At 48.2% G+C, this 24,192-nt stretch overlaps 10 protein-coding genes across 10 annotated transcripts; 4 read left to right on the top strand and 6 right to left on the bottom strand.

Annotated features, from left to right (window-relative positions):
• Positions 1-1,542: 1,542 nt before the first annotated feature.
• On the top strand, positions 1,543-3,025 carry FSUBG_13675 (Soluble quino glucose sorbosone dehydrogenase; the record flags this gene model as incomplete). The annotated part of the gene is made up of 4 exons (XM_036678591.1): positions 1,543-1,830; positions 1,901-2,296; positions 2,370-2,737; positions 2,794-3,025. The coding sequence occupies 4 exons, from the start codon at positions 1,543-1,545 to the stop codon at positions 3,023-3,025; spliced, it is 1,284 nt and encodes a 427-aa protein (XP_036530851.1).
• A 124-nt stretch (positions 3,026-3,149) lies between these two features.
• Positions 3,150-4,384, bottom strand: FSUBG_13676 (uncharacterized protein; the record flags this gene model as incomplete). Its single annotated transcript, XM_036678592.1, has 2 exons — positions 3,150-3,793; positions 3,850-4,384. 2 exons carry the CDS (start codon positions 4,382-4,384, stop codon positions 3,150-3,152), a joined length of 1,179 nt encoding a protein of 392 aa, XP_036530852.1.
• Positions 4,385-6,061: 1,677 nt separating this feature from the next.
• FSUBG_13677 (uncharacterized protein) lies at positions 6,062-8,451 on the top strand (the record flags this gene model as incomplete). The annotated part of the gene is made up of 2 exons (XM_036678593.1): positions 6,062-6,712; positions 6,766-8,451. The coding sequence occupies 2 exons, from the start codon at positions 6,062-6,064 to the stop codon at positions 8,449-8,451; spliced, it is 2,337 nt and encodes a 778-aa protein (XP_036530853.1).
• A 367-nt stretch (positions 8,452-8,818) lies between these two features.
• FSUBG_13678 (feruloyl esterase C) lies at positions 8,819-9,700 on the bottom strand (the record flags this gene model as incomplete). The annotated part of the gene is made up of 2 exons (XM_036678594.1): positions 8,819-9,189; positions 9,241-9,700. 2 exons carry the CDS (start codon positions 9,698-9,700, stop codon positions 8,819-8,821), a joined length of 831 nt encoding a protein of 276 aa, XP_036530854.1.
• Positions 9,701-11,694: 1,994 nt separating this feature from the next.
• On the top strand, positions 11,695-12,578 carry FSUBG_13679 (murein transglycosylase; the record flags this gene model as incomplete). The annotated part of the gene is made up of 4 exons (XM_036678595.1): positions 11,695-12,110; positions 12,171-12,391; positions 12,449-12,476; positions 12,527-12,578. The coding sequence occupies 4 exons, from the start codon at positions 11,695-11,697 to the stop codon at positions 12,576-12,578; spliced, it is 717 nt and encodes a 238-aa protein (XP_036530855.1).
• Positions 12,579-13,294: 716 nt separating this feature from the next.
• FSUBG_13680 (uncharacterized protein) lies at positions 13,295-14,496 on the bottom strand (the record flags this gene model as incomplete). Its single annotated transcript, XM_036678597.1, has 2 exons — positions 13,295-14,202; positions 14,304-14,496. The coding sequence occupies 2 exons, from the start codon at positions 14,494-14,496 to the stop codon at positions 13,295-13,297; spliced, it is 1,101 nt and encodes a 366-aa protein (XP_036530856.1).
• Positions 14,497-14,795: 299 nt separating this feature from the next.
• On the bottom strand, positions 14,796-16,551 carry FSUBG_13681 (choline transport; the record flags this gene model as incomplete). Its single annotated transcript, XM_036678598.1, has 5 exons — positions 14,796-15,231; positions 15,287-15,585; positions 15,638-16,038; positions 16,085-16,393; positions 16,446-16,551. 5 exons carry the CDS (start codon positions 16,549-16,551, stop codon positions 14,796-14,798), a joined length of 1,551 nt encoding a protein of 516 aa, XP_036530857.1.
• Positions 16,552-17,245: 694 nt separating this feature from the next.
• FSUBG_13682 (uncharacterized protein) lies at positions 17,246-19,096 on the top strand (the record flags this gene model as incomplete). The annotated part of the gene is made up of 5 exons (XM_036678599.1): positions 17,246-17,565; positions 17,617-17,884; positions 17,946-18,344; positions 18,398-18,718; positions 18,770-19,096. The coding sequence occupies 5 exons, from the start codon at positions 17,246-17,248 to the stop codon at positions 19,094-19,096; spliced, it is 1,635 nt and encodes a 544-aa protein (XP_036530858.1).
• A 340-nt stretch (positions 19,097-19,436) lies between these two features.
• Positions 19,437-21,226, bottom strand: FSUBG_13683 (uncharacterized protein; the record flags this gene model as incomplete). Its single annotated transcript, XM_036678600.1, has 2 exons — positions 19,437-19,599; positions 19,665-21,226. The coding sequence occupies 2 exons, from the start codon at positions 21,224-21,226 to the stop codon at positions 19,437-19,439; spliced, it is 1,725 nt and encodes a 574-aa protein (XP_036530859.1).
• Positions 21,227-21,764: 538 nt separating this feature from the next.
• FSUBG_13684 (coagulation factor 5 8 type domain protein) lies at positions 21,765-23,594 on the bottom strand (the record flags this gene model as incomplete). The annotated part of the gene is made up of 1 exon (XM_036678601.1): positions 21,765-23,594. The coding sequence occupies one exon, from the start codon at positions 23,592-23,594 to the stop codon at positions 21,765-21,767; it is 1,830 nt and encodes a 609-aa protein (XP_036530860.1).
• Between the last annotated feature and the right edge of the window lie 598 nt (positions 23,595-24,192).

Consider the following 24,192-nt stretch of genomic DNA (forward strand, 5'->3'; position numbering starts at 1 on the left):
GTAAAAGCTAGTATTTTTAAACTATAGCTTAAGCTCTTAAGCTATAGTTTAAAAAGGTTAATAAAAGTATATTATATACTTATCTGCATTGTATACTTATTAATTATATTAGTTTTTTTTTATAATATAATCTTTTTTTTAATTATTTCTTTAAGTAATAATAGTATAAATAGGTAATAATAATATTATCTATTTAGGTCTAGGTAAAATACTAATAGGACTATTTATAATTATTAGGCCTAAATAATACTAAAACTAATTTTCTTATAGTCTTAAATATTCTTAATAATAACTTATAAAGGTAATTATTATTTCCTATTTACCTCTGTGTATGCAAAATAGGAAAGATACAAAATAACGACTTAATCGATAAGGGTATTTATCTTATAGATAGCCTTCTAGCTCCTAGGCTTTAGTATGTGATCGGGACTCTTTAGGCAGTTAGGGATTTTCTCTGTATTACGATTGCAAGGCTTGTTTATAGGAAGCTAAGAAACAGTGGAGCAACGGATAGGACAGTTGCCAAAGGCCTGCATAATGCAACGAGGAAGCTACGGGATACTTGGCTAGGCATCCGGCACAACAATTAACACAGCATTAGCATTGAAATAAACAGTGGCCAGGAGAGTGCAATAAAATGTAAGTACAAGAGATGTCGTACTATGTGATAAAGAAGAATCTTGGTCTGACTGGATAGTCTATGTGCACTACGGGGTATAAACTCGATACGCTGTTATATCTGCTTGAGAACTCTGCTTGTCGAAGCGGGCATTACCAGACAATACTACCGAGCGTACGATGACGCATAAGAGCCTCTTTAGATTAAGGTAATTCTCATATTAAGGAATGTGACATGGAAACTAGAGAATAGCCGGAGTCTAAAAGTTAATACGGAGTAGGGAAGTATTGATTGGAGTCGTGAATTAACACCTGCCCGATTGGGCCATCGGAGGACCGGCCGATAGCTACCTGATTGGGCAAGTGGTTGAACAAGCGCATTTTGGAGAAGTTGGATAATGCAAGAGATGGACCAGCTCCCGGTTGAAATTGCTGACGAACATGATTTTTTTGGAAAATTTATGTGAATCTCTTGAGTCGAGCAAAGACGTCTTTCGAATGCCATGTTGACAGCGCTAGGCTGGGGGGACCTCGGGTGGCTGACAGCTTAGCACCATAAGCATTTAAGCTTATCTTGTATACCGCTTATTAATATCGTCCGAGTGGAGAATTATCAAGGGACGGCTGGGAAGGTGGTCTTGGCAATACCTGGACGATGTCACGTCTTACAAGGATACAGCACGGGACAATGTCTTGAATTGAGTAGGGACCTTTTCCTCTCTCACCTCGTCTCGGTCTTTTGAAGAATGGTATGATGTCACTGATGGACTTTTTGCCGTGAATGGGAGGGGAGAGTGGAATGCTAATGTTGATGCATAGGGCAGTGATTTACCCCCATCAATATATATTTCCTCGCCAGTCGCCCTCCATTTGTGCAATAGTTTATCCACTTGCAACAGCTAACATTTTACCAAAAGGGCCATAATGACACGCCTAGTACAGGTGCTCCTTGCAGCTGGAGCCACTCTTGTCGGCCTCACCTCTGCGCAATGCAACCTCACCCCGACCGCCAGTATCGCTACCGCCAATGGCGTCGAGTTCAAGCTACTACGTACCGGTCTGCAGCGTCCTCGGCACCTTGTTGTCGATACCGAGGGCAATCTCCTAATCGCCGAGGCTGGCAGCAAGGGCGTGAGAAGGGTTGTCCTCGATGATGGTAAAGACCTCGATGTCTGCATCGACTCTGATGACGCCTTGATTTCGAACGCGAATGTACGTCTGTCCAATTCTATATGGTCTTGAGAAGCTAGGACATGATATCAACAAGACTTTGTCAACATAGCTGAACCACGGCATTGCTCTGACCGCCGACGGTAAAACCATTCTCGTTTCTACTCCCAGCGAGGTATACGCCTACGACTACGATGCCTCCAAAGGCACTGTCGGCTCTCGCAGAACCGTCATCACGGGGATGAGTGCGACTTCTACTCATTCTACCCGTACCCTGACGATCCCTCTCGCTGGCAATCCTAACCTGTTGCTCGTGGCTGGCGGATCTGATGGCAACTTAGATGTTGAGACTGTTGACAAGGATGTTGCGCGCAGTCAGGTGAGAGTATTTAACATTGATGAACTGCTGGCAGCGGATGCTCCTCTGGTGTATGGTGAGGCGGAGGTACTTGGCTGGGGTCTTCGTAACAGTGTTGGCTGGGCAGAGGACCCATCCACAGGAAATATCGTAAGTGCAGCTTTTCTTCACAGCCAGGACCTTGGACTTTGTGGCAGAGCTTCCGAACTGACCTTGTCTACAGTGGTCCGTTGAAAACTCAGTCGATAACCTTTACCGTGACGACGTCGATGTTCATAACACCAATCCTGGTGAGGAACTCAACTTCCACGGTCTTCCCAACGACACCTCCAGCGCCCAGTATGGTGCGAACTACGGATATCCCGGATGCTTCTCCATCTATGACACCTCCAACGTCAAAGGCTTCCCCGGCGGGGCAAAGGTTGGCAAGCAATTTGCTGGTACGCCACAGGGTGAGACAGATCTGGGATTCACAGATGAGGAGTGCCAGGAGAAACAGGCCCCAAGAATCACATTCGGATCGCACCTTGCGCCTCTCGACATCAAGTTCCTTGACGGTAATGCGGCATATATTGCATTCCATGGAAGCTGGTGAGTGCCCTCAGATATGACTTAGTGATGCAAGAATGTTCACTAACTTATTCCAGGAACCGCAACCCTGGTGATGGCCATCGCCTCAGCAAGGTGGACTTTGCCAACGGTGAGCCGGTACCGGAGTCTGACGACCCTAAAGCTGAAGTGCCACTGATGTGGAACACGGACAATACTAAGTGTCCTTCAGGGTGTTTTAGACCGGCTGGTCTGGCATTCGATAAATTTGGAAGGCTGTTCTTGACTAGTGACTCTACGGGAGAGCTGTATGTTCTGATAGGCGTATAAGCGCTTGTATCCCTTGGAAGATATTAAGTAGATTAACTGTACTTGGGTGAATTCAATTTATTCTTGCTATTAAATGCTGGTAATACCAGAATGTTAAGACAAAGGAAAGAATTTATCTACAAACTTAGAGATCAACGGCAAACACCGAGCCGTCGCTGTTGCCACTATAAGTGAAGCCACATTTTCCATTACCAACAATAAATCCAGCGCCAGTATCAGAGCCCTTCTTGGACATGAAGTAGTTGGGATGGTTGCTCTGCGACTTGCACGTCGAACCAGCGTGGTACAAAAGGAAACAGTTGCGGTTAGCAGCACGGAAGCTCCACGTCTCGCAGCCAGTGAACTGCATACAAGAGCTACAGCACTCTTCAGCACTGCTGGCACCATTTGCAACGATTTGGAAATCAGATGGGATGCCAGGACCATTGTTGAGAACGTTGGCGACGTAGTAACCTGTGCTTGCACTGTTGAAGTTGGGGCCAAACATGTTTGCTTCTTGGCAGGCTGCATACTCGGTAGGGCCAGAGATGACCTTTGTCTTGGTTGCAGTGGCAGACTTGGTTGTTGTCTTCCACTTGGTGGAGTAGGTGGTGACTTTCATGGAAGTGGTGAAGGATTTGGTGACGGAAACGTCTTTGGGAATGAGGGTAGTGGTAGTAGAGATTGTCTTTACGATAGTGGTTGTCTGCATACTATCGACTGTCTTGGTAACTGGAGTACCAGTCTTTTGGACAACCTTTGTGTTGGCATTTGGAAGGAGTTTGGTGCCTTTGTAAAGAGATTAGTCAGTGTATAGATAACGGTGTATATGAGAGAGAACATACACTGAACCTTGGAAGGGAATTTGAAAGCCTTCATTCCAGGCTTGATTAGCGCGCGACCATGAGGCTTTTGGAACAACTTGTCACGCTTTTGAGCATTCAAAGACCTTGAGTTCACAGTGTCTGAGATGAACTTGAATCCAGCAGTAGTTGGTATCTGAGTAGTAGACGTTGAGGTCTTTGTGCCTGTCTTTGTAGTAGTAGTAGTGCTAGTAGCAGTCACTGTGACAGTGGCCACCTTGAACAGCGTGGTAGTAGTGCTGAAAGTGTCGGTGCCACCTTTGCCAGTGACGGTGAAGGTCTTGGTGGAGAATACCGTGATTGTTGACCATTGGTTGGCCTTCTTAACCACCGTTGGAATTATTGTAGTTGTAGTCGTAGGGGCTACACTGTCTGTCTTGGTAACGGTGACAGTCTGGACATCTGCGACTGATTCCTTGCCAAGTTTCGTCTGGCAAGTCACATCGTCATCGTTGGCTGCAATGACGGATGGTGCGAGAAGGGGAAGAAACAGTGCGGAGAGTAAAGTGGTCTTCATGGTGAATGGGGAGGGGACAAGGATTGTTGTGCTGTTGGACTAACTAGAGGAATACCTAACACCAGTCATTATATACAACTCAAGGTCTACATATACCACGACGGTCCCTATATTATATGAATGCGGTTTTCGCCACTCCATACAACGCAGTCTAAGAATTCAGAATATTAGACGCTCAACCTTTACAGCGACCTGCAAACAGCCATACCCCTGTTCTGAAGAACGGAGCAAAATACAGTAGACAAGAGTGCACTAGTGCAAAGTGTTTTGAAAAGAAGGGTCGGCCGCGATGGCGTTGTCCAGACCCCCAGCCTCGGAATGTGAACACGGCAAAGTGGTCTTTCTTCCATACCTCGTCTAGCTCCATTTTCCCCATCTTCTCAAAACGTGGTCAGCCACTTTTTGTCTTGGCCAGATTCAGAAAGAAACTGCGAGCCAATCAATCACTGGCGGGATGATAACGAATAGTTGGCTACCCTATCAAAGGTATTTAGATCAAAGACTCGAGTTAACTTACAGGATAACAAGAGATAGGAGGTCTCTGAGTATCGTGACGGTCAATAACTATTCTTTTGTCGTCTAATCAAGCCCATGAGTATGACAGTCATCTGTACCAGGCGTATGGATGGAGTTAAGCTAAAGTCAGGTACGTTATTCATGATAAGAACTATTATTTCATCTACGGCATGATAAGAAAAAGCTTGGGCGACCTCCATTAGGACTTTCCACATCGCATGGACTTTTTTGTCCCGTTAACGACTATTACAAAGCATACCAGACCCACGGACCATTCAAGCTGGGCAAAATCAAGCAATGGCTTATCCAAACAAGCTTTTTTTTAACCTGGTTCAACATCCTATTCCGGGTGAGCACGAGACTTGGAGGATCTAGCCAAGATTACCTCCCGTCCCAAGCGATGACTAGACAACCTTAAAATAGTAGCGCCACGTTTCCCGCCACCATTTATTGCATCGGGGATTTATTGCTATACGCATAAATAACCTTTACCGATGCATCCAATTCGTTGTTTTCGATCTCAGCCACTCATTTCCTTGCCCATAGGCGAACTCGGCTTCGGCGAGAAAGGTCCTTGCTTCAGGCACGGTCGGCACGTGGCGGCCCGGGACAATGCTAGCTCAGCCATGCATACCAACGGTCTATAGTGACCAGTCTCAGATCAGACATGGCTTTGCTGCACACGGGAGAACGCTTGGAATTCGATAAGTGATGGTTCTTTTAGCCATATTCCAACTGTGAAGTAGATACGTATCGAGGTCGTGAAAGCTAAAGCTGGACGATTGAACTAGAAGATACTGCATTCAAAATACACACTGGAGTCTAGATTCTGCTTAATACTAGCTTTTATATTGTAAAAGAATCGCATTGATCAGGTCATTCAGAGGTGGCTTGTTCGTCACACCCTACTCGGGCGGCTCACGGAACTGTTGACGGGCTTTAGGAATAGTCACAATGCTGACCACAGAGAGTCTGTCCGCTTCAGCAAGATGACAGGGGCCACCGCGATGTGACAGAGCGATCCTGGTTTTCTCAGGTCCTATTAGACTCTCATGTCCTGATCTCGGGCTGTGCTCTATGTCACCAGTAGTATTTTCCTTTCTCTTCAATTTCACCTCACTGCACAGGCTTCTTGGTGAACCCAATCATTAGGTGCCCATCATGAAGCTCACCAAGAACCTCTCTTCTCTCATTGTGCTTCCTTTCTTTATCCTTAGCGCGTCCGCTGCTCCAAGCCATGACCTTCCAATTCTCGATCGTCGAGATGATGCCAACGCTACAAGTACTAGCGATAACAGCACAACTCTCGAACCCATCATCCCCCCGGAGGTTGATCCAAAGGACTTCTCGGTATTCACTCTCGATAAGCAGGTTACTCTGGCCTGGGCTGGTACACCAGACTCAGAGCCTGGGTCGAAACGAATGCGAAAGCGCGACAACGCCATCTTCTCTCAAGCCAACTTTACCTTTCGATACCCCGTCATCCCACTTGACCATTCCGTCTTTGTGTCAAGTGTGGCCTGCACCAAGGGTGCTTTGAGTGGCGTGATATCGAATTCCGCTGCCTATAATTATGCTAAGGCGCAGTGGAAGGGCGCGGGGAAGATCATATTCATTACCTCCGTGGACGGGTGCGGCGAAGATCATGCCAATGACTTGTTCCTGTCTCAATCCATCACGTTCAACGACACCACGAAGGCGTTCACTGCTAAGGGTTCCACGACTGAATATGCCGATGTATATGAGCGTTTCAAGCTTGATTTTGGCAAAATTGGAACCCTAAACGTCAGGCGGGCCATCGATAAGAGAGCCGTGAGTTGCAACCATTGTTTCCCATTGCCCGGGTCTGAACTAACTTGATACAGATGTTTGAGCCGCATATGCTTGAAAAGCGCCTGAGCAAGACTTGGTCTTACCAGTGGTCTCAATATCTCAACAACGAAGAAATTCTTGGTACGGATGAAGATGCGCCGTGGCCAAATGCTGCAAAGCTCATCGAATGGGGTTCTGAAGGTGGAGAAGAGGATGATTCGTATAAAAAGGGCGAAGTCGCTGACCCAAATGGCCACCATAAACGTTGGGATAACGCCACACTTGCAGAGCGCGACTTGTCCTATGGTCTAATTCTTTATTGCGTGGAGTGCGGATTTGGCGGCCAGGCGTCTCTCACCGGTACCATTGAAGCCAGTATCTTCAGCGGAATGGAGAAAGCTCAGATCCAGTTCAACGCTCAGTTCAAAGCCGGACTCAACCTTGGCCTGAAGGCGTTCGTCACGTATGAGAAGGAATGGACATATCCTGTCGCCGAGTTCTCTCCCTGGAGCTTTGGCATTCCACTTCTATGCACGGTTGGGCCTTATATCGGTCTCGATGTCCAAGCTGGAATGACTATTGAAGCAACTGGCACCTTACTTATTGGAGCTTCGGTTGAGTGGGAGAACATTGACATCTTGATCGATCTGCTAGACTCGAGCAACAGCCACTCTAATGGCCTCACGCCGGTGTTTACGCACAGAACTGAAGCCACCGGTGAGCTCAAGATGGAGGCATCTCTAGGCCTGCCAGCGAGTGTTGGAGTCAAGCTCAATGTGCTATCGGGCCTATGGTCAGCAAAAGGAGGGGTAGTCGACACACCGTCAGTTGTTTTGGAAGGGAGTTTCGAAGTCAGTGCGACAGTCACTGATGACGGCCAGATTGTCACGGACGTCGATGGCGATTGCTACGGCATCGCTTGGAACATCCATTTCGAAAACACCCTTGAGGCCTTTATCACACTTGGTGATGACACAAACAAGTTTCCCCTCATTGATCCCATGGAGAGCGATCCCATCGCCGAAGGCTGCATTGGCTATGTCAATGACGGAACTGGCGATGATGGATCTGATGATGAGGGCGGTATGTCTGGAACTGGAATGGACTGCGGCGGTAGTGGTCTGTTCGCTGACTGTGATGGATCACAGCCGGCGCCTGTCTTTGATCCAACATCCAGGAAGAAGACCGATACCAAGTCCACTAAACAAAAGGGTACCGCTCAGAGCAAGTCCAGTAGCAGTGATAAGAAGGCTACCTCGAATAAGAAGCCCAAGACATTAACTACTAGCAAGAAGCCCACCAGTACCAAGACTAAGAAGCCGACCAAGACCTCGAGTGTTATAACAGCCACTACCAAGAACACCAAAGCTACTCAGGCTGCTGCTAAGAATGTCAGCCCGGCCAAAGCATCCACGACTTCAAAGAAGGCTGCAGCAGCATGTACTCCCTCAGCTGTCGCCAACTCCAAGACCCCTCCACGTTCAGTTTGCAAGAGGAATGTGGCAAAGGCTCGTGTCCCCCCCAAGTCCATCATAGGCAAAGCCTCTTCCGTGAAGAGCGTGAGTACTTGTGCCGAAACCTGTTTGAAGAGCAAACAGTGTTTGAGCTTTGGGTATGGTGAGGATAAGACGTGTCAACTATACGGGAAGAACCTCAAGAGTCTCGGTGTCACGTCGAGTAAAGGGAAGCAGGCCTCGGTTTTCTATGATAGGAAGTGCTACACGTTTAGCGAATGTTAAAAGTAGCAGAGGAGACTTTGAGGATGGACCGAGGGGAACAGGCAGCAAGCCTCAAATTGCATAATTTCTTTTGTCGTTGGCCCAATACTTCACACTATTTGAACATATTCATATCTCATCATGAGTCTTTATGCTGTGCAAATATATACTGTGATGTATTGTCATCCGAGTCCACCAAGGTATTTAACTATGTACAGTGAAGGATGTGCTGGATCCCTCGGTAGGACTGGACCATTTGTATATAATAATACTTCCACCAGGTTGCAATGTACAAGGAATGTAAGTTCTTCTCCCCACTTCTCAAGTGCGAGACTTAGAGATAGCCAAAACATTAGCTGTCCCCAAGGTTTGCAAATACTCAGGGTATTTAACAGCGGAGCTTAGCGCTAGTACCAGCAGCCGCGTTGAAGAAGCTCCAGGTCTCACCAGGGGCGAACTTCTGACCGTTGGCAGTAGGGTCGCCAACGTGGCCACCACCGTGTCCGATCCAGGTAACGGGCTTGCGGCTGCAGGTGTAAGAGGTCTTGACGTAGTTCGTGGCACCGGGAGCGGGATCGTTGACTGTCTTCTGCTGGCAGCCGTTGGTACCGATCCACTTGTCGCGGAGCTGGCGGCCCTGCTGGATGCTGAGAACATTGTCGGCGGATCCGTGGATGTGGAGGTAAGAGACGGGAGTGTTACCGCCGTTGCAGCCGGAGAGGAGAGCACCGGAGATGACGGCGACAGCAGCGAAGTCGTCTATGATGAGTTAGTATACACGGCTTGGGATTTATGAGGACGACGACGTACTAGGTCGGGAGCAGGCGACACTGTGGCTCATGGCACCACCGTAGCTGAATCCAGTAGCGAAAACTTGCTTCTCATCAATGCAGAGGTTCTGCTTGGCGAAAGCAAGCATCTGATCAGTGAAGGTGATATCCTCGCCGCCCTGGTTAGCCCAGCCAGCGTTGAGACCGTTGGGGGCAATAAAGATGGTAGAGTCGCCAGCCAAGTTGCGAAGACCGTAGTAACCGCCCTGGACGACGTTGCCCATGTTTCCGCTGAGCCAGTGGTAGCCGAAGACGAGACGGTGGGGCTTGTTGTTCTGGTAGTTGTTGGGCAGCTGGAGAGTGTACTCGCGGTTCTTGCCGTTGACCTGCATGGTCTTGACCCCGCTGGAGGGAGGCTGCTTGCCACAGCCAGCTGAGGCAGCGTCGCCGAGCCCAGCTGAGGCGAAGAGGGCGAGGGTGAGGGTGAGAAGAGACTTCATCGTGAACGAAGGGACCGAGCCTGTTCTTGGAGTTTCCTGGTGGAGAAGAAGAAGAAGAAGAAGAGAGTAGTTGGTTCTGTCTAGCAGATCCTTGTGTGATGAAGAAGAATAAAAATCTCTTGAAGGTGAAGAATTAAAGATGATTATATACTAGTTCTCGTATCACTAGACGTTGCCCTGATTTCCAGCTGCCGAAGCTTCACCCGTGCCAGCCCTGAAGACTCCTCACCAGGGGTTTCCCAAAGGAGCCATCCTGCACAGATCATAGTCATGCGTGTTCCAAACAAGTTCACCCGGTAGTCAATCCATTTCTCCAAACAGCCGACAATGTCCATCAATGGTCGAATGAGGGATCCGGAGTCTGTGGGTCCGAGGGCTACATCCCCTGCCACACTGAGACTTGCATGGGGATGTTTCGAAACAGCAATAGTTTCATTATTAGCCGGTAGATCATTTTCCATCAATTGCTGAGGAGGTCTGTTTCTTGGACGCTGGCACTGAAATTTCGCCTGCAATCATTGCCAAACAAGCGTAAAATTAGAGGCATTACCTTATTTTTTTCCAGGGAACTTGACATCGCAAACTGCGTATCATTTGGGTGATACCCCCGAGCTGAATGCCTCATTGGGCTTATCGATAAGCTTGCCTCACTTCGGACGAGTTTTTCCTGATGGGGCGAAGCTGCAACGGGAGAATTGTTAAACACGGCGTGATGGCTATATCATACTCGAAATGCATAACACAATTGAGTATTTTCCAATCATGGCAGCAGTGTTTTTCCGGAGCTCGTGTTAGGAGTCTATGCGCGCCTGTAGGAATTGAGTCTTTGAATGCATTGACAACAACGATCTACATACCAGATGTAAGCATGTGCGGAGGTGAAAGGATTGCTACGTTAACATTTTGTCAATTTAACCGTTTCTTGGCAAAGAATTGGTCACAGCTGATGAAGCGAGCATAGAGTGATCTCGACAGTGTCTGAGAGAAGCAGTGCTCTTAAATATATAAGTTAATTCCTTCTCCCGGGTAGAGCACGCAATCCCCCACATCCCGTGGCTTGAAACGTGGTTTCGACGATAAGCCTTATCGTCTTCCCAACTATCTTATCAGCCATCATACAAGGTACAGTGGAATAGACTTTGGCCTGGAGTAAATGGGCCGATTATGAACCTGGGTTGACGTCCAAATGAAGCATGATTGACGCTTTTCCCGGCCCGTTGGACCGTTTCCCAAACCTGTTCCTGAAGCTGGTCTCGCTTCCCCACACTTTGGACTTGTCCCATTCCAGAACGGACCCTAGCCTCCGTTTGGCAGACCTCGTGATAGGCCGACTAGGGAGTTGAGCACCAGGTCTGGCAGGAGTCCCATATATAAGCCAGGGGGGCTTGTTTTCCATGGCATCACTCCCGCGGGATAACTACCATGAACGAGCTTGAACGAGCAGGTTAGTTTATCCAGAGCTCCGGATGCAACCCCCGATTCCACCAAGTATTGCCAAGACTAGTGGAGAACGCTTACCAAAAAGTCAGGGTGATGGCAAATGGTGTTCTAACCTGCGTTTGTTTCAGAGTGACAGTAGCAGGGGTTCATCTCACTTCGGTGTCGCTCGGTTCCAGATAGATGCCAGAGCTATAGCCAAGATGGTGGGAATTCCGTCGGCTCCTGTTTAAAAAGCTCCGTTAGTCTGCAAGAAAGTGAGCCTTGCACTCGAGAAAAGGACCGACTGTGTTCTTTGAATGTACGACAGCTTCATCGTAACTGGCCATTATTGTGAGTTGAGATGAATGAGCTCCAGATTGAGGCCTCGATGTGTTCGCGGAGAAACTTCCGTAGTTCAATTCGGTATAGCATGTAAAGAGATTCTCCATTAGGAGCCGAGTATAAAGGAAGGCATAAGATGTCGAGAAATATAGTCCTTCATCAGAGATTCAAATCAATAGCAACCCATTGTCTATCTTCTAAGAAAAACCACTCTATCTTATACCAAACTCACAATGAAGGGCTCTCTTGTCTTCCTCGCCGGGCTTTTCGCCCCCCTCGCCCTCGCTCAGTCTCTTTGCGACCAATACTCCTACTACGCCAACGGCGGCTACGAGTTCAACAACAACCGCTGGGGTCAGAGTTCCGGCTCTGGATCTCAGTGCACTTACATCGACTGGTCCAACAGCAACGGCGCCGGATGGCACGTTGACTGGACCTGGTCCGGCGGCCAGAACGACGTCAAGTCGTATCCTAACTCTGCTCTGCAGGTTGGCACCAAGCGCATCGTCAGCTCCATCAGCAACATGCAGTCTGCTGCTGCTTGGTCCTACAGCGGAACCAACGTTCGCGCTGACGTTGCCTACGATCTCTTCACGGCTGCTGACCCCAACCATTCTACGTCGAGTGGTGACTATGAGCTTATGATCTGGTGAGTACTGCCCCTGACTAATATCGGATATTACATTGGTGCTAAGACGCTTTGGGGTAGGCTCGCCCGATATGGCAATGTTCAGCCTATTGGATCCAAGCAAACCACCGTCACTATTGAGGGACGCAGCTGGGATCTCTGGGTCGGCTATAACGGCAGCATGAAGGTCTTCAGCTTCGTCGCCCCCAGCCCTGTCAACAGCTTCAACTCTGATGTCAAGCAATTCTTCAACTATATGGCCAACAGCCAGGGCTACCCCGCCAGCAAGCAGTATCTCCTCAGTATGTGTCTCTGTACTCTATTGCCTACCCACCCAAAGACTAACATTACAACTACAGGCTTCCAATTCGGTACCGAGCCTTTCACGTAAGTCCAACTTGCTTCATCCCGACGAACAAGTACTAACTAGTTAATAGTGGCAGCAATGCTAGGCTCACTGTCACCAACTTCAATGCCCACATCAACTAAATTGCAGGATCAACGATCACCGGGGGGGGAATAAGAAAGGTGGTTTACACTTCTATGTTACATATTTTCCTTTTACATATCACACTCAATAGCAGGCTATCGTGACTACTTTGCACTGTTCACTGTGTACGCATTGACTCGTAAAGTTCGTAGTGTATGACAATACTAGCTGCAAAGCCCGCGGCAGTCTCCGTCATGTGCTTAGATAAGACAATGTGATAAGGTTGAGAGGGCAAAAGGAGCGTCAGCTCCAACGCACAAAAAGATAAGGAACAGAAATAATCAGCAAACTACATACAAGCACGTGTAGGAGGGATGGAGACACCGATAGAAGCTTCTGCCAGGGATTGGGCAATCTGAGTGTCGCGTCCCTTGCCACGAGTTAAGCCTCCGCCGACAGGGTCCCGTAGGGCTGGGAGCGGAAAAGAAGTTTCTTGTAGCAAGGTAAAGAGAAATGAGCCCTCACAATGATAGTTAAATATTACAAGCCGAGACCTATGTCCCTAAGTCCTGCCTACCCTGGTTATTCTAAGTGGAGTAAAGGCTCTAAGCATTACAAAGGCCTTGCTAACGAGGAATTGAACCACAGAGGGATAAATATGCTATGGAACGATTACTGATTGCGATAAGATGGTAGCATGTTAAATAGATTGGCCCTCATTTAGAAGTCTCTAGCTGACAGGTAGTGGCTCCATCATTGACGATCTCAAGTCACATCAGACACTATCAACAATCCAGATAAACCGCTTGAGGACTGTCAGATCACCAAATTTATTAACAGGGCCGTGGAGCATAAGGAACATACCGTTGGCGTAAAGAGAATAAGAATCAGCGTTGTAAAGACAAGACAGAGGATCTAAAGCAGTAGAGTTCTCATAGCCATAGGCATAATCCTGAGTCGAAACCTCCTGCTCATACACGGCTCTAGCATGCGTCATCTCGTGAATAGTCGTAGTGGCGTGGTCTTGCTTATGGCACTTTAGTGGTAGAGGAGGCAGCGTATCGTAGAATAGCGGGCACATGGTGACATAGCCGTTGACCCAGGTCGTGTAAGCGATCAAGGGGCCATCGCTCTCACAGTATCCAATCTCATCTCTGCAAAAGACTCGTGTGTTGCCACTGTTAGAAGTAGAACACTCTTCGGCGACGGCAAGAAGTCGGCCTGTGACGTGTTCGCGAGCCTTGGTCTCGTTTGACTTGAAGTACTCGACGAACCTCGCGGAGTGAATGTCGGATGCATCCTTCGCTGCGGCTCGAGAAAGAGTTTCACAGTTCTTGACGCCATTTGCAGTGAGCTCGAGCTTCTCAGCGGTGCATGAGTCACCCTGGAGAATGGTACGCTTCGATGCTTTTTGCTTTGCCTCGGCTGATGACGCTTTGGTAACCTTGATAGAGAGAGCCTTGGACTTGAAGGAAGCGGGAAGCGGCTTGCTGGACTCCTCAGACCCGACGGGAAGACTACCCTCTGCATATGCAGAGTATGTACCAGGCTCCAAGTCGTACATGGTGGACAAGTCAACAACTCGAAAGATGGAGGACCCGGTTTTAAGCGTCTCAAAGTGGTTGGTCTTAAGTCCATCGTAGTATAGGCTCAACTCGATGCCCATGAACGGTAACTCATTTCCTGCCTTATGTTAGTAACTTGGCTGTCGTGTTGGGATTGGTACATGCCGCTCTGATCCTTCAATGAGAGCTTCTTGACGGGTCGCTCATCAAGAATTGTACCAATCTTGAGGAGACTCAGATCAGTAGGTCCGTCGTTCTTTAAAGTGACCTTGACCTGAGCTGACTGCCCAGATACAGGTTCTAGGGAGACGGTCAAAGCGTTGGCGTTTCGCGCATAGTTGTAGTGGGGCAAATGCGCTTGAACGCCAGAGGCAAGATAGGCCACGGAAGCCAATGTCGGATAGAAGCGCATCTTGGAGGATGATTAAAGAGAACAACGACTGCGTAGATCTTAGTTCAGCTGATCCTGCTTTAATATGTCAAAGGGGAGATGGCAGCGCTCGAGCCCCTTATACGGTGAGTATTCCCAGAACAGAAATGAACTCCTTGCCAAGAGTCGTGATACGAGGTCGAACCCTGTCAATATGGTTACATCCTAAGCACGAGTCATGCTATCAACCTATTTATATTGCGTACAATGAAATGTGAACGGAATAATGGGCTTCATCTCTATAAACATATCGCTACATCAGCAGAGCCTTGGTTCAATTTTTATTCTTCCTTTGCCTTCATCATTCTTTCAGTGTACTCCTTACCGGCCTTCAGCCACCATCCGCCAATTAAGATTGCCAGGCCTCCCACGACGACGCAGGTATAGTTCATGTTTGCAACCTCGACGGGCATAACGTAAGGGAAGGAGAAGAAGATGATGGCAAACGTAAGCCAGCAGACCGTTACGGTGTTGACAATGGGCCCGATAGTTGGACCCATGTGGAACACGCCCTTGTGCATGTTCTTCCTGCCGGTGAGCAGGTTGGTGAGAATTGGGAACATGTAAGAGATGTTATTGATGGTGACGGCCGTTCCGAGAAGCGAGTTGAAGGCAGTCGATGAGCCGAGATACAAACATCCCAGAGCAGCAATGACTGCCGTGACTGCAAGCTGAGAATTGAAGGGGATCTTGAGGCTTGGGTGGACCTTGGACCAGCTGAACAAGTATGGGTTAGCTACGAACCTGTCAAATCGCTCTGTTGTGGACTTACACCTTGGAAAGCGGGATGGCACCATCGCGGGAGAAGGCCCAGAAGATTCGACCAGTGCTGAGCTGCGAGCTGATTACGCATGGACCGAGAGCAATGAATAGGATGAATAAGAGACCGAACGCGCCGCCAGTCTTTTGGGTGACCTGGCGGAACAGCTCTGCAAGGGGCATTCCGGTATTACCAGATGTGAGCTGATCGAAATCCTGGATCGAGAACATGAGACTGATAAGATACGTGAGACCAGTACAGAACGCGATGATCAAGGTAATAGCGATGGCCAGGGGAGCATTCTTTGAAGGCTGCTTCAAGTCAGTCGCTGCTCATGTATCTTCAAGGATCAGCAAAACATACGTTGGGCATCTCTTCTGTGATATGTGTCACACCATCGAGACCGCCAAGAGAGTACAGAGGATTCACCAGACCAGTGATGAAGCAAATGGCGTTGTTGTTCCACCCAGTCGTGTTGATCCAAGTCCTGAAAACGAATTCAGGATCGCGGTGTGTCGGAGCGCACGCAACAACGGTGACCAGCACAACGAGCCAGCCGATCTGTAAGTAGAAAAGCGAAAACTTGTTCAGGGCGGGAATGATCTTGTTGCCGAACATTACAACGGCAGCGGTGAGTAAGTTTAAGCCTTGGTAGACGATAAAAGTTTGCCAGGCCTTGATCTCGAGGTCGGCTATGTACAGCGCGATCAATGCCATGAGGATCTGGGCGTAGATGATGTTGGTGGATGCAGTAGTGAAGATCCCTGAGCCGTCAGTGAATGAATTCCTTCTTTATCTGCGATGACTTACAGCCAAGAACGCTAAACCAACCAGTGAGGAAGCTAAGGATTCCAGTTGCTCTTCTTGGAGCCACAGCCGCAATCCAGTGATACATACCGCCCTCGGTAGGATAAGACGACACAAACTCAGCGAGCGACGCTCCAAGAAAGCACTGCAGAATCGTCACGAGGATGAAGCCGTAGATAACCGCGCCAGGACCCCCAGCTCCAATCTCGGTGATCAGACCAAGACCCAAGCCCGTCCATGAGATGGTTGTAGTGGAGGCCAGACCGATCAGACTTAGGGTACTGAAGTGTCGGTTGAGCTCTTGGGTATGACCTGATTACAAGAATTAGTATAACCGAGAATCGGAAATGATGATTAGACGAACCCATTTGCGCAAGGCGAAGTTCATCTGCGTTGATCTCGGCTTTTGTCTCCGAAATATCCAGACTCCGCTTCATGCTGGATATGCCTTGATCGTCTGGTGCGGCCATTGTCGTTGAACAGAGTCGGGATCTGCTGGCTCAAATCTATTCTCTGTAATATTGCGCTGCAAATGTCAGGGTTTCGTTATGCATCCTGGGGTCACGCGAGATATAAGCATATTCATGCCCTAGCGCGTTATCTTAATTCTCGAACGATAGCTTATCGGGCAGTCGGCACAACGCTCACATGTTGTGTAAGCATTGTGATATGCAAATCCCCTGGTCAGAACGGGTCTATGTGACCCCATTTTCCCAGTCTCTCCAATCGCGGAGACAAGTCGGATACAAGGGCGATAATACAGATGCACAATCAACGGCCAACTACGGACCGGTTCGGCTAAAACACCGGTGAAGGCCGTGATTAGATAGGATATCTTGAACTGAGAGATCGGTCTTGTGAGCCAGATAAGGCCGTAGTCTATGCGGGGTAACCAGCCACTCCACATGGTTCATGTGTTAGCATCGGGGAACCGAGCTAGGGTTATCATTGCGATACGTGGAAATTGGAAGGTCTGAACTCGAAGATGTTGATCGGCAGACTCTTGCATGACATGATGCCGAACTCGGCTTTCATGGTAGAATGGGGTTAATATCTCGCGCAACTAGTTTCGATGTATGATAGCATGGTTTATAACATGGCATGGCCTCCTCACACCTTCCCTTCTCTCCATCCACTCATACAGGTTTAAAAAAAGTGGCAGTCATGCGTTTCTCCTCTATCATCAGCCTTGCAGCTCTTGCAGTCAGTCATGGAAATGCTGCAGGTAGCTACGTCAAGTCCATGTCGCCGAATGCGCAGCAGCTCTTCACTGAGTCAATGGAATGGATGGATACCTTCTACGATAAGAAAGCAGGTTATTTATACGACTTCAGCGCTGCGGTAGCCCTCCGCCATGAAACGCGTAGCTCGGTCTGGTATGCCTTCGGGTTGTTGGCGAGGAACGAGGGGTCGGATGCAGCCGAGGCTGAGAAGATCATCAAGAACACCATTGATGCTCAGTACAAAGTCCCGGCTGATGAATGGTATGTCCCAAAGCCAATGGCACAACTGATTTGACCCTTACACTGTATCAGGTATGGAGACTATCAGCAAGAGCCTGAAGAGCCTTACGTTGGCAGCCCAGCTTATCCTCCCAAGATCTACGGTAGCTGGGACCCTAACTGGCGCGGTTTCGTTGGCACGACTTTGGTCATGTGTATGGAAGAGTTTCCTCACTTGCTCAGCAAGAGCACTCAGAATCTGATTCTGCACTCCTTGCATAACGCGACAAAGGGTGATGAATACCGGTTCGGTAACCTCGACAACACCAAGGATAACCTTTACCCCTCTTATAGTAACCCTGTAAGTACTTTCCAGTCTAGAGCCTCGTGCGTTATCGATTTCTGACCATGGTTAATGGTAGTCTATCATGCGTGCCTTTGTTTCTGGTTGGACTGGTCGTCGTCTCAATGACAGAAACATGACCGTTAGTGGCGAAAAATACGCTCAAGACATCATCGATCTCTTCAACAAACACGACACCCTCTCCGAGTTCAACTCAGGCACCTATACCGGTGTATCTCTTTTCGGTCTCATCCTGTGGAGCAAGTACTTGCCCAAGGACTCAGTTATGACTAAGAACGGGCCACGAATGGTTGAAAGAACTTGGGATGCTGTTTCCCAACTATGGCATCCCGGTATGAAGAACATAGCTGGCCCCTGGGACCGAGCTTACGGCTATGATATGAACCGCTATCTCAGTTTGATGGCCTTGTGGTTCTGGACTTTGACTGGCAAAGAGAGCTCCTCTCTGACTTCTCACGTATGTATTCCCTCACATTGGCAGTTGAGATTGTACTGATACGGTTGCCGCAGCCTCAAGTTATGTCGCACATGGCCGACTACGCCTGGGCGCCTCTTTTCGCGGCTCTCGACAAGACACACCAGAAACTTATCCCGAAGAAGACACTCCGCAAGCTTTCAAAATTCCAGGGCGAGCATACCTTTACGGGGAGCGCTTACTATCCTCCCTTCGACACTGCATCACGTAACATTACTACTTGGTTATCTGAGGATCTTACTATCGGCGCCGAGTCGTATGATGAGATTGTTATTGGCGGCCCATCGCAATCTCAGGGGTCTTTCAACCCTGCCGTGGTCCAATGGAATACCGGAAACGAGATCTCCTTTATTTCTGTATGAACACCAAATCTTGTCCCAGGCACCCAAAGCTAACAAGTTCTCCAGCTATACCCAACCGAGATGGCTCTCCAATCTCGCGTGAAGCCTGGCAAGCTCAGTTTATCGTACCCTTACGGCAAAGCCAGTTCCGTTTTTACCTTTGTCGTCGGAACCTTTGAGAAGAAACGTACCGTCGCTAGCTGGGCTGACATTCAAGGCTTGGAGGTGAAGGTCTCTGGCAACATCAATTCGACTTATAGCCTCTCATTTGCCGGTGGCTACGGCGGTGCGGATAGTCTGATTCGGGATTTTGAGTTTTGGAACTTCACGTACACGATGCCCTCCGACTTTCAGGGAGTGCCTTCTGTCGAGCTTGATTTGAAGCTCATCTAGATCAAGTGTGCGATAGATTGCCACCTGATAAAAATTACTTATAGAGGAGAGGATCAATAGTTAAGAAGCATGCAGTGTTTAATGTTTGTCAGTATTGGCCTAAAGATTCGCTGGACCTATATCAACAAACTCGAACTTACAGCATCCACAAGCCGGCGTTCCATATATCATCTTTCCAACTATCCTATCATGCTCCACGACGATCCCGATACCATCCGGAACATTCTCATCATAAAGAAGCCCAGGAATTCTATAGATCTGCGCTACATCTGGGATAGGCTCCCCCCACATAACCAGTCGGAACACAGACCGCTGCCTACAAATCTTACATCTGATCTGACTAATACCTTCCATTGGCGTCCCGTACTCCCGCAAGAACCAGTCTGCTTCTCCGGCTGCAAGCTCCAGACGCGACTCTCTTGCGTGCTTGCCTTCCTTGCTTAGCTTCAAGGCTCTGATCATCTTCTTCGCAATATCGAACCTCTGTTGAGTTGCTTCTTGCCCTGGTTTGATGTCTAGTAACGGTTCAAACTTTTCTAAAAGTCTCTGTATCTTATCCAAATCATACCTAAATGTAGAGGTAGAGCCATGTTCAGGGTTTGTGTCTTTCCATTCCATGTTTAATGCTTTCTCTTCGCTCCGAGGGAATATGCGATCCATAGCGTCACATAGAGCTTGTGTATTCTGGCCGCTAGCCCGGACTATCTTGGATGCAATATAGTCCACGACCGACTCCGCGTCTCCTTCGAAGTCGTAGTACTCAAAGGCTTCAATGACACCGACCGTCTGTAGTTTGGGTTGGATCTTGCCGTCCCGAATGATTGGCTGAGACGCCGCTTTCCTATGACATCGGCCCATGTCCCAGAGCTTCCACGTTCCCGTAGAATATCCACGCAGCCACGGTGCTCGGGGGTCCGTTTCTTCGCCTGGTGACGGGATGAACAATAGTGGGGAATAATCGCCCTGTTGTAGCGCATATATCGCCAGAGAAAAGAAGTATGAAAAGCGGTTCTCGATGAGAATAAGAGGGTCTTGTTCTGGTCGGAAATCAAGCATCTTCCCGAGAGCCAAGAAGTAGTCTCTTGTATACTGACACTTCCGGTGACCTAGTATTCCGATTGCCCACCCGAGAGTTCGATGCATTTCGTGCTCATTCTTCCAAGCCTCCATATCTATCCATGAAGTCATCCTTTTTAGAGTCGTATTTTGCTTCCAAATGTCCTCTGTGACAGTCGAATTACTTCGTTTCTTGACCCATTTTGAGTGCGCAGTGTCTAGATGCTGGCATACATCCCTGGCATAATCATCACATATCGTGTAATCCTCCGTGAGGATGAGGACGTCATTGCTCTGAATGTACTCCAGTGTCACCCACATGCGGTCGAACCACCGGGACCGAATAGTGGCCGCAAGGTCAGCGATGAACTTGTCGTAGGAGGAGTCCTTGACATTACAAGAGAAATGGGTTGCTCTGACGTCGTCCAGATGGATCACTGTTTTCGCGGCATGATTATATATCTCCGGTATCAAAAGGAGGAGCCGTTCCTGAACCTCGGGGCGCCATTGCGGAACGCTCAAGTAGTCATGCCAGACTTCGCAACCGGGAAACATAGCCGTGAGTGCCAAGAGAGTCCGGGTTGGTATTTGATAAACCAGCCTGGAAGCGTCGATGCTCTCCAGACGAAGGTCCTGCGCAGTGGCCACCTTTTGATGCCAGGCATGAGAAATCGGGACATAGCTGACCTTTTTAGCCTTTATACAGGACATGTGTCTGTTGAAGATTCTTAGATTCCACGGCGATACTGGTTCCTGAGTGATATCGATGACAAACGGTGGAAAAATGCTGTTCCCAGCGGCTATGGTTCGTATCGGAGGTTCTCCGTCGGGAAGGAAAGGTTTTCCGCACGATACGCAGTCAGAGTCAAGCCCAGTGCACCATACGTATGACAGGAACGAGGACTGGGGAGTCTGTCGCAATTCGCTCCCGATATGGAATGAAACACTAGGCTCCCGTGATATGGCTAGGGATGCAGTGCTATTCTCACGTTTCCTCTTGAGATCTGTAGTACTTGGTGTGATATTGGGAGAAATTGAGCCACTGGCAATGCCATCGGCAAAGTTGTCGTTCATGTCCACGACATTGAGTGTGGTTGCTAAGTTGGGCCAATGGAGCCGACTTGAGTGGGAAACAGATGGCTAATGATGCTATTGATGAAAGTCAGCTTATAATAAGCCTAGTCAAGTCTTATGAGACGGCAAGCCAATTTAGCACACGTGAGCATGACAACGAGGTTGTAAGAGACGAAGAGGAGCTAGCTGCAGTAAGATTAATTTGGTGGCGGGCTTGAGATAAGGAAAAGCGCGCTAAGATAAGCATAATCAGCTCATACATGTCTCAAGCCAATCTCTTGTGCGATAAACTACAGTTTAAAGACGAAGTACCTTCAAAAGTAACAGTTTACAGAGGCTTCAAAGGCCATTTATTTCGCTATCGAGAGAGGCTATTTGATTGATGTCCAAATCTCAAATTCAGATAAACCCCATCCAACCGCAGACCCAGCATTAGATGCCACAGCACGCAGTCGAGAAGTCGATATGGAGGGGAATTTGATCGTGGTCTCAGCGTTTGAGCTGGTTGGCATCGGGCTGCGAATCTGTCCGGGGACTGTCACCCAAACATTCCCTGTCCAGTACTGGAGGTCGTAACTGGTAGGGATCCGAACACCATCTGAATCATCGTAGAAGAAAATCGCACATTATCGATAGCTTGATCCTCATGCAGGTCGACTCCGAAATGGTCTTTTGGGTTTGGACTATTATACGAAGTCCAACGGCTGTTTTGTGGAATTACTGTTCGGAAGATCATTCCGTTGATCGCCCGCATAGGATCATCTGCTGGAGACGTGTACGAAGCAAAAGCAATTGGAAGTTGGGGATCCCGCTGGCCATTTGCTGCGATGTTTATTCGGGAGGGAACACGCGTTGGGAGAGATGGACCGACCTCGACTTTTATAAGACCGATTGTTCCTCGACTCCCAGCAAGTTGACCATCAACGTAAACTCTCAAGCCTTGGCCTCGGTTATAGACTGAGCCTATCTTATCCCATAGGATAGTGATAGAATGGCCGTGGTAAGCCACATTCTCGACAGCGAAGTAGTCCCAGTTGAAAGGAGTCAAGGGATTGACGACTAGTGTTTCACCAGACTGGGCTCGAAGTCCTATAAGCCCGGCTAGGACATTATCGACAAAGGTCGAGTGGTTATAATCTTCGCTGTGATTGTGGCCGTCATACATCCATTTGTCTTCATCAGGATGATGAGCTTCGGCGACGTATGGCTGCCCATTTTTGTATTGTGTTCGAGCGTACCGATGCAGCATTTCGTAGTAGTCCTCGGGAGTGATGTATTTCTGCGCTGGATAATCATGGAGGACATTTTCGATGGCAGTCAGAGTCTGCGAAGTTGCAAATGGCCATGAAGGACCGTCCCACCTGCAGCAGTTCTCTGCTTCATACATGAACCACCTACTTCTTCGCTCAGCTGTAGTTGGACCAAACTTTGAAAAGAATCCTTGGGGGTCTTTGAGCTGGGAGAAGGCAGCAGGTTGGGACTCATTACACGGCATTTCAAACATCCAGGGAAGATAGCCCATGATTTCTCTGGTACCCAGCAGGGAGCCGGAGGGGTTGTCGTCACGGGCCTGGTGTTTGTAGAATTTGCTCTCATTGTCCCAAAGGTGCTTTTGTACTGCGACTCGCAGACTTTCTGCCCGGCGTCGATATTCATTCTCAAGATCAGAGTCTCCACCCAAAGCAGCAATTTTTGCTATGGCAATGGCATCTCCATACTGATATGAGTTAATCGTAGGCCGAAAGCCGGCACCTCCATGGTAGGGATCACTAGACTCGTAAGAAGCAGCTGTATACTCCGTGGCATCCCAAACAGGTCCCTGCCAATACAGGCCTAGTGAGTCAGAGTAATGGTTATCACAGCCTCGATATTGCTTCACCAGATTCGTAAGCTGACCGACTACGAATTCTCTATCTCCTGTGACCAAGTATTGTTTCCACAGCGCAGTGGCAGCCCAAAAGCTGTACTCGTGCGCCCAGTCGCAGGTATCTTTGTTGACATCGTCTCTCATTGGCTTTGGGAACTGTCCTGGCCCAGCGAGCCAATACTTTGCGATATCCTGGCCATATCTCGTATCACGTATCCACCGACCTTCGGTGGTATGATGACCTGCAGCCGCCACGATACCACCATACGGTGCGCCGTAGCTGACGGGGTTCAAGAACTCACTGGCCACGTAACCATACTCCGTTCCAGTGTAAACAAGGTGTTCTTTGTAGGTCTGCCAACGGTAGTAGTACACCTCTTGGATCTGCTTATCGGGTATTTCCAGTAGAGGAATGTTCTTCTCGAACCAGGGCTGATCTTCTAGGCCTTTCAGGAGAGTATGCGGATCGAGAATGGTAGTCCCGCCAGTAGAGGACGTCATGACGCGTAGGAAGCATAAGTGGTATTCTGATTACAGCAGTCCTCGGGGTAGACCTCGGCGAGTGCAGAATAGCATGAAGCTTTGGGAAATCCATGCGAAGGCAGTAGAGTTATGTGTCAAAGCTGTAGCTGATGTTGACGTCATATGCCTTAATGCTTATTTTGCAGTAAAAACGCCACATGCCAGTACGAGGATTCAGTGATTTAGCGTAGTAGGTTGTAACATACTCTCTTTAATCCATGAACCGAGGCACTTGTAGTCGTCCTCTAAGCCTTCTTGAACACGAAATCTATAACCTATATAATAATATAATATCTTTAATTAAGGTCTAGAGTTAGGATTTATATAAGTTATATATCTCCTTTTAAAAAAAGACTTCTTACTATAGAAAATTAATATATAACTTATTTTATACCTTAAACCTTATTATCTTTATACTTATTAAGGCTTGTATAAAATAGCCTATAAATTCACTATAAGTAGTAGAATATACTATAGTAATAAAAAAGGAAAAAGAGAAGGTATTAAAAAAGTAAAAAGTTATTACTACTAAATAGTAAGGTATAGGGTAGGATTTATAAAATAAAAGTAAGTCTAT

Source organism: Fusarium subglutinans (assembly GCF_013396075.1).
Source record: "Fusarium subglutinans strain NRRL 66333 chromosome Unknown NRRL66333_c0000378, whole genome shotgun sequence".
NCBI lineage: Eukaryota > Fungi > Ascomycota > Sordariomycetes > Hypocreales > Nectriaceae > Fusarium > Fusarium subglutinans.